Below are 12,004 nucleotides of genomic sequence, written 5' to 3'. Positions count from 1 at the left end.
AGTTCCTACTATCTCTGAAACAATTTTAACCCCACTGCAAAGCCTCTTCTAAGGATGCCTACCTTGAAGAAGTTACCCTCCTCCCTCCGGAAAGACCTCAGTGGATCTCTCTCCCACTGCACCTCTCCACCTATCTTCTCCTTTATCCATCTTCTATCCGCCTCCCCCTCTCTCCCTATTTATTTCAGAACCCCTTTCCCCTCCCCCATTTCCGAAGAAGGGTCTAGGCCCGAAAAGTCAGCTTTCCTGCTCATCTGATGCTGCTTGGCCTGCTGTGTTCATCCAGCTGTACACCTTGTTATCTAGCAAGTTAAGAATGATGTCAATTCAAAACAAGGTAACATTGATACAGCAAATAGAAACCAATGGTGTGAAACAAAGGCTTCATAATGGGTTGGGAGATTTCACAGTCAAGTTTGTCAATCATTTCGAAACACAAGGCAGGCATCTTGGAACAGTTTAACAAGCTGGCATTCTCTCCAGCAAGGAAGAGGGTGAGAATGGCTGCCTTCCCCAGCCTCAGAGTAGCTGCACTTCAAGCTGATCCAAGTCCAACTCTGCAGGAAAGGGGAATCACCTTGGGGAAGAGGCTGGGCCACAAGATGTCCACTTGCAGCAATGGATGGCTGAAGCAATTCAAGACAAGGCCTGGCATCACCCTCTAAATGGAAAGCAGTGAAGGTGTGGCAGATTGGACAGCAGCGGCAGCCTGTTGACTGCGACATGATCTTCCCCATGTCCTGAATCAGTTTTCACCAAGAGACAAGAAACCAGACCGCTTCACCATCTTTTACCAGATCATTCTTGAATGTTGAAAGATGAAACAAACAGTAGAAAGCAAAGCAAGGAATGTCTCACTGCTGTGGCATCATGGACAGCACTGAAAAGCTGCTGCCTCATGTGCTAGGAAGGTCGAAAAGGCCTTTGGCCAAGATGTTACTTTGTGAGTGTCAAAATACTAACCACACGGTACATAGCTGGCAAAAAACTGCCTGGATGAAATGGACAGAATGTCTCAACGGAAGAAAAGGAACATTATCACCATTACAGGCTCAGCCTGGTGCAAACACCTAGCATTGTTGGCCTCGAGTGTCAAGCTAACATTTCTGCCTCACAGTATTATGGCCAAACTTCAGCTAGTAGATCTGGTGCTGATTAGAAATCTAAAAGCTGATTACCAATGGGCAGATGATCTCAGATTATCAAGAGGCAAGAGTACAACTCATCTATTTTAATAGTCCATGTTTATAATGAACAAGACATGGTAGATGGTGACAGAAGCCACAAATGCTAACAGCTTCCACCGCGCTGAGTTCAAAAAGCTACAGATTTACAAGATGTTGAGGATGAGGAATAACCAGTCATCCAATAATGAGGTTCTTTTTGGTTCCCCACACGAGACCAGCGTAGAAATTCCAGCAGTGACAACCATGGAAACTAACTTACTCAGCTTGGATGATGCCATACTCTGCCACACCTGACAGTTCCATTGTGCAATTGCTGATGCAATACAGTTTTCATTTGAGAAGGCTGAAGATCTTAAAGAATCTGATGAATGCTCTCTCACTCACACACCTAGCTGAAGCTGTGAAGGTCATAGAGGTGATTCAAGATTTTGGATTTTAACACAAAAACGCAGAAAAAATTTTGATTGCATTAACAACGGTCTGGACTGTATCGCCCATGTCCAACAGCAAAATACTAAATGGAAAAAGATGACTGAGATTTTCTGGAGATAACTCCTAACTTCCTTCAATGCCAATTATTATTCAAGATCCAGCCATTATAAGATATGAACAAATCGAAAAATGCAGACGTATTTAGCATATTTATGGAGTCACCATGTTTTTCAATTGTTTTTCTTTTGACATTGAGCACATTTGTAGGCAGAATCAGGTTGCTTAGGGGTGTCTTTGGATTCTCTCCTTAACACAAATTTTTGAACAAGCCCTGTGCAATTCTATTGAGTGTGATTTTACTGTACTGAACAAGCCAAAGCCTTCAAAGAACATTAAAACCAGTTGTAATAAAATCGAAGTGCTATGGATGCTGGAGATCAGAAATAAAACCAGATGCTGGAGAAACTCAGCAGGTCTGGCAGCATCTGGGGTGAGAGAAACAGTCAACATTTTGAATATGATATAACTCTTCTTCAGAGTCAAAAGGGCCTGGAAAATTATGGTAAAACAATAGTAAAACAATGTATAATTCACTTAGTGTCCCTTTTGATTTTACTCCTGGATGCTGCTCATAGCATTGTCCAAAAAGTTAGTCTTTAATTCCTGGAGACTCGAGAACAATTCTGGAGGATTGTCAACTTCATCTCAAATCAAGCATGAAGGGTCTGTGGGGATTGAGTTTGAGAGTGCATCTGGACAGCATATCCTATCAACTAACACCAACTGGGACTGAGACCATATGCCTGATCCTCTGGTGTGCAAACATTCTGCAAAATTAACTTTGATGAACTGAACACCGTGCTCATATCTATTTCTTTTAAACTATCAAGTGACCAACTTTCCAGAGAAGGGGATGGTAAATGTTGCTCCCCTTGAAGCAGAGCAACAGTGTCAATGATAGATGGGAGGAGCTTACTACCAATTGCTCAGAAAAGGCAACAGCAGGCTGCTCTATGCTTTGAGTTATAGGGTCTTAATTTGGAGGCAGGATGCTAGGAGAGAAGGAAGGAAAAAGAAACAAATCCTGCACTCTGATCCCACAACTTGTGGAAAGTTCTACCCCATGTCCTCAAAGATCTGCAAGTTGAGAATCGGCTTGTTCATTCATACTAGACCTGAAACTTGGAATCCTGAGTACATCACCCTGGAATCTGACAATGACCATGTCTTCAGCTGCCCATGTGCTAAGCTCTGGAATTCCCTTCCTAAACCTCACCACCTCTCTCCTTTTTCAATACTGCTTAAAATGTATCTCATTCATTTGTCTTTTGGTCACCTGTTCTTATGTAGTTCAGTGCCAGTTTTTATTGGATTGAACTCCTCTGAAGCATCATGAAAGGTTTCCTTGCATTTTGTAAATTATTCTTTTATGGGACTTGTGTGTCACAATGAGGCCAGCATTTGTTGCACATCCCTAATTGCTCTTGAACTGAGTGGCTTGCTAGGCCATCTCAGACAGCAGTTACGATTCAACAACATTGCTATAGGTCTGGAGTCACATGTAGGCCTGACTGTGTAAGGATCTTTACCTAAAGAGCACTCATAAACCACAGTTTTTTTTTGCAACAATTGGTGGTGGTTGTCGTGGCCACTATTACTGAGCCGAGCTTTCAATTCTTGATTTATTAATTGAATTCAAATTCCACCAGTTACCAATAGCACTACCTTTACACCACCATTTCCCCCCAAGAAGATCATCACTGGAGCCACACAAGTGAGTTATTATTGAGTGGTACACAGTGCATTTAGAATGGCAGAGGAGCATCTGAAAAGGGGGGTTATTTAAAACTATGCCTTGAATTTGACTCCTGAAACTGTCAAAATATGAGAAAAGTCAGGTATAGCTAGAGGTAATGATGTATATGATCTTTTGCTGGAACTGATTTTTAAATTTCTAAACATACTTGTTCTCATTACAGGCTGCGTTTCTGTGAACTGCAGAGAAGTTGAACAATTGAAGGACCAAGCCCTTACCCCATCTTACTGATATTTAATAGAAACTCAGAATATGTCTGCACTACTATAGAACTTGTTTCTTAGCAACATATTATGGATCCAAAATCTCTACTTGGAAGGAAGGGCAAAGTTTTGCATCACATCTATTACTATAAGCAACTTCTCATTGAGATCTCTGATGTACAAAGGTACAAGCATCTCTAGTTCTTCAGGGAGTGGATTCTAGTCGATCACTAACTCTGGCAGAAGATTGGCTGGAAGCCTTTTTAGACATAACCAGGATTCAAGCTAAAGTGGAAGAAGTCAGTGGAGTTTCTCCATGGAAGTTCCCCATGACAATCAGCTTTACTTTCTGTTCACAGAATCAAAAATTTTAAAGGGAGCAGCTAAACAGCTTGTACATACGAAAAGCGTGTTGGTTACAGGTAGGCCCTGACTGATCAATGTGTTGCCACAGAAAATGCACCAGGGCACTATTGTCTCCAAAGCCTTTGTTTAATTTGAAAAGGCACAATACATATTGCTTTTCCCTGTAAAGGACTGGTTGCAGGATATTAAAATGTGTCACTTCTAGCAGGCATCAATGGTGTTATATGGCAACCCCGACTAGTAATCTTTAATTGATTGTTAGCTTAACCCTTAGCTACTTGGAATTGTTCAATAACTGCTGTCCAAAGACAGAATCACATCTAACATTGTGTTCAAGTTTTGCAAGTATGCGTTGGCTGAGTATTATCAATGTGGTGCCTATTGCAACAGCCGAAGGGACATGTTATTTGATCCGCCAGTCATTGGGATATACGGCCTATGTTCCTGGCATCGCACTGACACTAAAGCCTGGTGGACATTGGCTCCCTTATGCATTCACCATGGTAATTTCCTGACCAACCTGGGCCTTCTTTCCAACCAGTCTACAGTCTTTCCTCATGCAGTACAAATTGTTGTTTCGTTTGAGGCTTGGTATTCTTGAGTCTGTGCTGATGAGTCTAAGACAAAAAGTTTCAGTAGTGCGTCTGCTTTTTTCAGCAGTAATCAAGTTCTGTGCTACCAAACCACTACAATCATAGAACTATACAGCACAGAAGAGAGCCATTCACAACTGCACTGTCTCTTTGAAGATGTATCCAATTTTGTTCTACTCTCAAATTTGTCTCCATTATCATGTAAATTCATACTCATCAAGGTGCTTTTTGTAAGTTTCAGTGAAAATCTGATTCCAGCACCCTTTCAGAAAGCTCACTCCAGATATAACAGTCCTCAATATGAAATATTTCTTTTCAGTTTCTTTCCAGTTCTTTGGTCAATATATTTAAATCTATAACTGATGGTTTTCCATTCACTTGTCAATGAGTATAGTAACCCTTCAGAATTTCAAAATCAATCCAGTCGGATTCCTTCTCTGCCCTAGGCAGACTATCCCTGACTATCCTCTCCACATAACTGAAGCCCCTCACTTCTAGTAGCATTCTGATAAACATACCTGTACCCTCTTCCAACCTTAACTTAAATTGCCCACTATACACCACAATTGCACACAGTCCCAATCTTCCTCCAGCTGGTTGCTACTATTGGACAGGAATATTTCATTTCTTTGAAAAGAATCTTTTAAAATAATTCCAGAAACCAAGCCTTTAATGCCCTCTCCTGAACTTGTGGAGCATGTCCTTTTCAAGCCCTCTATCATCAGTGAAGCTCTCTTAGTCCTACTCCTTGACCGAAGCCAGATTTTTCTCTGTTGGTAGCAATACCTTGTTCAGTCAAGACACATTCAAGGGTCTGAGTAAAGAAATCAAGATGCTGCCTTTCACAAGGGATGTTAAATGAGATTTTCCCAATTTTGGAGCAGTGTTGAAGTTCCTTTGATACCCAGTTAGTTCAGGTAGCAGTTCATCCACAATCTTGTTAAATGGCTGAGCATGCTGGTCAGATAGCCTGGTCCTATTTATTATGTTTCTTACAACCCACTGTCACCAAAGAACTGTTTGCTGCTTGGGTGTGTTACTGTGTTCAAATTGGCAACTGTATTTGCCTACACAATAAGTGACTGCATTCTAAATTTTAAAAAAGTAATTCACGTGAATGGCCATGATTCATTTCTCAAGAGACATAGTGAAGTAGTATAACACATTCACAACACACACACACACACACACACACACACACACACACACACACACAGTCTTATTCCTTTTAATACTAGACAGGATGGGAGACTACATCTCACAGCTGTCAATTCAGATGAGAAAGTTGAGAAAAAGCCTTTCTTTAAGAACAATACACTTGGGGGAACTACACTGCACAAAAAAGTTCTTCACTAAATATGTGTATTGGTATGACAGAAATTAAACCATTACAGCGTCATGGTTTAATAAATATAATTTTACCAGCAGAGACCCGCAAAGCATTTGCGGTCAAATTTGTTTCCTTATTGCAACAGAACTTCTTTAAATACAGGAATTTCAGTCATTATTTCAGCAAAGACTTTATCAGAACCAAAGTTTCTCACGCAGGAAAGAAGTTACATGAGGCTGTTCAAACAGTCCTTAGAAATTAATTACATACTTTGTCAAAAGTCTGACCTTGTGACTTTATAGAACATTATCATTGAATTGGGAACTGTTTTCTTGTGTGTTGAAAAGGTTTATACCTGCCCTCAATATTATTTGGGGAATAAATACTGTTTCCTTTTGCTGTAATTTCAGCATTTTTCTTCAATGAAAAAGGCTTCCTAACTTCCTAAAGGCTCTCCGCTTCTTCCTGTCCCGCAGGCCCGACCAGTCCCCCTCCACTGACACCCTCATCCGCTTAGCTGAACTCGTCCTCACCCTTAGCAACTTCTCCTTCAATTCCTCCTACTTCCTACAGACAAAGGGGGCGGCCATGGGTACCCACATGGGCCCAAGCTATGCCTGTCTCTTTGTAGGATACGTGGAACAATCCCTCTTCCAAAGCTACACTGGCCCTATCCCCCACCTCTTCCTCCGTTACATCGATGACTGCATCGGTGCCGCCTCGTGCTCCCACAAGGAGCTTGAACAGTTCATCCACTTCACTAACACCTTCCACCCCAACCTTAAGTTCACCTGGATGATCTCTGATACCTCTCTCTCCTTCCTGGACCTCTCTGTCTCCATCTCTGGCATCCCCCTGGAAACCGATATCCATTTCAAGCCTACCGCCTCCCACAGCTACCTAGAATACACCTCCTCTCACCCACCTTCCTGCAAAAAGGCCATCCCCTATGCCCAATTCCTTCGCCTCCGCTGCATCTGTTCCCGAGATGAGGCATTCCACTCCCGGACATCCCAGATGTCCTCGTTTTTCAAGGACTGCAACTTCCCCTCCACAGTGGTCGAAAACACCCTCAACCGTGTCTCTCACATTTCCCGCAACTCATCCCTCACACCCCCTCCCCGCAATAACAACCAAAACAGAATCCCCCTTGTCTTCACGTACCACCCCACCAACCTCCGAATCCAACGCATCATCCTCCGACACTTCCGCCATCTGCAATCTGACCCCACTACCAAGGACACTTTACCCTCCCCACCCTTATCTGCTTTCCAGATGGACCACTCTCTCTGTGACTCCCTTGTCCATACTCACCTCCAGCCCCACCACCCCCGGCACTTTTCCCTGCAACCGCAGCAAGTGCTACACCTGCCCCTACACCTCGCCCCTCACCCCCATCCCAGGCCCTAAGAAGACCTTCCACATCAAACGGATGTTCACCTGCACATCTGCTAATGTGGTATACTGTATCTGCTGTTCCCGTTGTGGCCGCCTCTACATCGGGGAAACCAAGCGGAGACTTGGGGACCGCTTTATGGAACACCTATGCTCGGTTCACAACAAACAACTGCACCTCCCAGTCCCGAACCATTTCAACTCCCCCTCCCACTCCTTGGACGACATGTCCATCCTGGGCCTCCTGCATTGCCACAATGATGCCACCCGAAGGCTGCAGGAACAGCATCTCATATTTCACTTGGGAATCCTGCAACCCAATGGTATCAATGTGGACTTCACAAGCTTCAAAATCTCCCCTTCCCCTACCGCATCCCAAAACCAGCCCAGCTCGTCCCCTCCTCCCTAACCATTTCTCGCACCTCAATCCCCACCCCCATCTCCTACCCACTAACCTCATCCCGCCTCCTTGACCTGTCCATCCTCCCTGGACCGACCTATCCCCTCCCTATCTCCCCACCTACATTCACCTTTACTGGCTCCAACCCCGCCTCTTTGACCTGTCTGTCTCCTCTCCACCTATCTTCTCCTTTATCCATCTTCTATCCGCCTCCCCCTCTCTCCCTATTTATTTCAGAATCCCCTTCCCCTCCCCCATTTCTGAAGAACGGTCTCAACCCGAAACGTCAGCTTTCCTGCTCCTCTGATGCTACTTGGTCTGCTGCGTTCATCCAGCTCTACACCTTGTTATCTCAGATTCTCCAGCCTCGGCAGTTCCTACTATCCCTTCCTAACTACAAATCTTGTTCCATTATAGAGTTCGTTTTTAGGTTTCAAGTTGCATCCAAAACATACATGCCCTTTTTTTGAGTGTCTGATTTACAATGGCATGCCTGCTGTTGGAGACTTATCTGGAGAATCATTTAAATCTATTGAATCTTCATTTTGGGTATTGTTGGGAAGACTCAGTGCCCTTGTAAGAGTAGGAAGGCTTGCAAAGAAACTGGAAAATGGGTGACAAGAAACTGGAAAATGGGTGACAAGAAACTGGAAAATGGGGTGGCACGGTGGCTCAGTGGTTAGCACTGCTACCTCACAGCACCAGGGACCTGGGTTTGATTCCACCCTTGGGCGACCGTCTGTGTGGAGTTTGCACATTCTCCCTGTGTCTGCGTGGGTTTCCTCTGGGTGCTCTGGTTTCCTCCCATAGTTCAAAGATATGCAGGGTAGGTAGATTGGCCATGTTAAATTGCCCGTAGTGTCCAGGGATGTTTAGGTTAAGTGGGTTAAACATGGGGAAATGCAGCAGTAGGGGAATGCGTCGGGGAGGGATGCTTTTTGGAGGGGCGGTGTGGACATTTTGGGCTGAATAGCCTGTTTCCACACTGTTTGAATTCTATGAAAGACATTACTTTGCTAGGTGGAGTTTATGTTGTGTTTTCGCATCTTCAGCATGTTCCGATGTGGTTTACAACCAATGCATTATTTGATAAATTTGCCAGACCTTGCAGTCTTTACCTTCAGAAAAGAAAATCCCTACTTAGCAGAGGCACATGAGAACTTAAGGCATAGAAATTTGACCTGGGTACTCGAGTGAAAGAATAGCTTAGCCAATTATATTGCGTCATCCACCCTGCCATACCATCTCAGTCACATGCCATTCCATCCTGTCCATTGCCATCTTTGTCACACCATCTCCTTCCCGCACTTTACATCCTCATCCCTCCCTCAGATCACATTCCAATGGCCCATCCAGGGTAACTTTGTTGCTGAGCTGCCCTACTATTACCACCACCCACTACTGCCATCAACCATTGGTGACTGCACGTTTGCTATGCACTTCTGTCCCCCATCCACTCAGAATCCCTACAGTGTAGAAGCAGGCCATTTGGCCCATTGAGTCCACACTGACCATCCAAAGAGTATCCCTACCACCTCCCACCCCGAATCCCTGTAACCCTGCATACACCATGGCCAGTCCACCTAACCTGCACATCTTTGGACTGTGGGAGGAAACACACGCAGACACAGGGAGAATGTGTAAACTCCACACAGACAGTCACCCAAGGCTGGAATGGAACCTGGGTCCCTGGCACTGGGAGGTAGCATTGCTAACTACTGAGCCAACGTGCTGCCCACATGCATCTGCATGCAGCAGGCACTATCCACCAAATAAAGCCATGAGTTCATAGAAGATCATAGAATCCCTACAGTGTGAAAACAGACCCTTTGGCCCAACAAGTCCACACCGACTCTTAGAATATCCCACCCAGACCCATCCCCCTAACCTAAACATCTATGAACACAATGGACAATTTAACATGGCCAATCCACCTAACCTGCACATCTTTGGACTGTGGGAAGAAACCGGAGCACCCGGAGGAAACCCACACAGACACAGGGAGAATGTGCAAACTCCACACAGACAGTCGCCTGAGGGTGGAATCGAACCCGGGTCCCTGGTGCTGTGAGGCTGCAGTGCTAAGCACTGAGCCACCGTGCTGCCCTCAAGGGCAGAGGAAGAGTTCCTTTTCATCTAACCAACAAAACTATTCCAGACAGACAAAAACTGACTCAAAAATGCAGCTTTTTTAAGGAACCTGTCTGTGATATGCTTTGACAAAGGAGATCGCAAAGCTGCACTTGAGCAGGACTTGCAGATAATTCAGGCAAATTTCCTGGCTTTTCTTGAGATCAGTTCCCCATTTCAAGCACAAGTTAGTCACTTATGGTGTATTACATCAGAATTCAAGTGGCGTAACGAGTAACGCATCACATGATGTCCTGAGTGAAGGAGAAGGCCTGGGAAAATTTCTGGTTTGGGCCATTTGGAGTTCTTCACAATTGCTTCATCTTCTTAGAGACAGAACATGGAGCCTGAGTTAGAAATTCAGCGAGTGATAGCTCTGAGCTGGCCACATCACATCATTACAGTCAGCCCTGTTCTATGAAGCTGATACTCTAAGCTCTCATGTGCCTCTGCCAAGTAGGGAATCATTTTCAGAAAGAAAAGACAGCAAGTCATGCAACTTTAACAAATAATGCATTGGTTGTAAAGCACTTTGGAACATGCTGAAAGTACAATAACACAACATAAACTCAGGTTCTTTCAATTTTGCAAAGTAATGTCCTGTCATCCATTTTAGTTTCTCTGCAAGGCAGCAAGTGTTCAGGAATTCCCTTTCTTCTTGCTCTTACAAAGGCACTGACTCATGCCAGCAATATCCCAGAGTCTTGTGAAAGTTGTCATTCTACGGAAGTCAAAACAGTGAGTTCATCAAATGCCCAATTATGAAAGACAACTTTGCCAAACACAACCAATTCTCACACATCTATACACTGACTACAGTAGCAGGTCAGAAGCTAGGAATCTTGCAGCAAGTAACTCACCTTCTGACTTCCTAATGCCTCTATGCACCATCTACAAGGCACAAGTCAGAAATGTGATAGAATGCTCACCTGGATGTGTGCAATTCGAACCCCATTCAAGACTTTGACACCATCCAGGACAAAGCTATGCTGATTGATAGCACCACATCCACAAATATTCCACCACTGACACTTGGTAGCAGTAGATTGTACCATCCATAAAATGCACTGCAGAAATTCCCTAAGGCTTCTTAGACAGTACTTGCCAAACTCACCACCACTGCTATCTAGAAGGACAAAGGCAGCAGATACACGGGAATGCTACCACATGCACTTTACCCTCCAAGCCATTCACCATCCTAACTTGGAAATATATTGTCGTTCCCTCACTATCACTGGGTCAAAATTGTGGAATTCCTTCCCTAATAGTATTGTGGGTATGCCTCCACCAAATGCCACAGTTCAAGAAGGTGACTCACCACTGCCTTCTCAAGAGCAATTAAGGACAATAAGTGCTCGCCCAGTCCATGAGTGAATGAATAAACGCTACTTTTTTTGCAGAAATTAATAGCAGATGATTAAACGTTCTTGTGTAGCTGTAGAGCTACAAATTCATGACAGCTAATGGGACTGAAAGTACCCATCAGACTAGGTTGTAATTGTGGCAATTTTGTCATCAATTTCAAGAAATACGACACCCCTCCCAACAAAATTTGGAGGGTTTTATTTTGAGAATTATCACAGTCACCATGATTCAACAGCAGCTATTATATTAACTAATGGACTGCTTTTCTTCTGGAGTGACTTTGCAGACCTTGAGCCTCAGCACCGTCATTTTGACCATTGCTGGCTCAGAGTGGAACAAAGCTCCACGCAGGGAACCAACTCATCAATGCACAATAAACAACTAGGACTGTTGTCCTTGTAGGGTGAGATTGTGTTTTGGGTAGCCAAGGCTTCCATTTGATGCAGAGAGCACCATATTCTTTTGCAAGGACTCCAAGAAGTCTTGGCTGTCATCATTTTACTCTGGCTGTATTTGGGTTGAACTCTCAGTCTGGTTATGCTGTACAAACAGCAAGGATAGTTTTGCACTGACATTAAGGAATGGGTCAGCAAGATAGCTTCAGTGGCTGAAAACATTCAATATTTTGGGCTTAGTTGTTTTCTGTGGCAAAGAATTCCACAGGCTCACCACTCTTTGAGTGAAGAAATTTCTCTTCATCTCAGTCCTAAATAGCCTACCCATATCCTTGTATATCCTTGCAATGTATAGATTATCTATTAGTCCATTAACATCCTTTGTTATTCAT

At 44.0% G+C, this 12,004-nt stretch overlaps 1 protein-coding gene across 2 annotated transcripts in view; it reads left to right on the top strand.

Annotated features, from left to right (window-relative positions):
* The window catches only part of hemk1 (HemK methyltransferase family member 1), a 129,614-nt gene extending 123,361 nt beyond the window's left edge, over positions 1-6,253 (top strand). For both annotated transcript variants that reach the window (XM_048606630.1, XM_048606629.1), the window contains one exon: positions 3,599-6,253. In XM_048606630.1, the coding sequence (XP_048462587.1) occupies positions 3,599-3,629 (31 nt within the window). In that variant the 3' untranslated portion in view covers positions 3,630-6,253. The remainder of the gene's footprint in view (positions 1-3,598) is intronic.
* Positions 6,254-12,004: the final 5,751 nt, after the last annotated feature.

Source organism: Rhincodon typus, chromosome 16, assembly GCF_021869965.1.
Source record: "Rhincodon typus isolate 14 chromosome 16, sRhiTyp1.1, whole genome shotgun sequence".
Lineage (NCBI taxonomy): Eukaryota > Metazoa > Chordata > Chondrichthyes > Orectolobiformes > Rhincodontidae > Rhincodon > Rhincodon typus.
The sequence above is the reverse complement of the archived record's forward strand: the minus strand, read 5'-3'. Positions and strand labels throughout refer to the sequence as shown.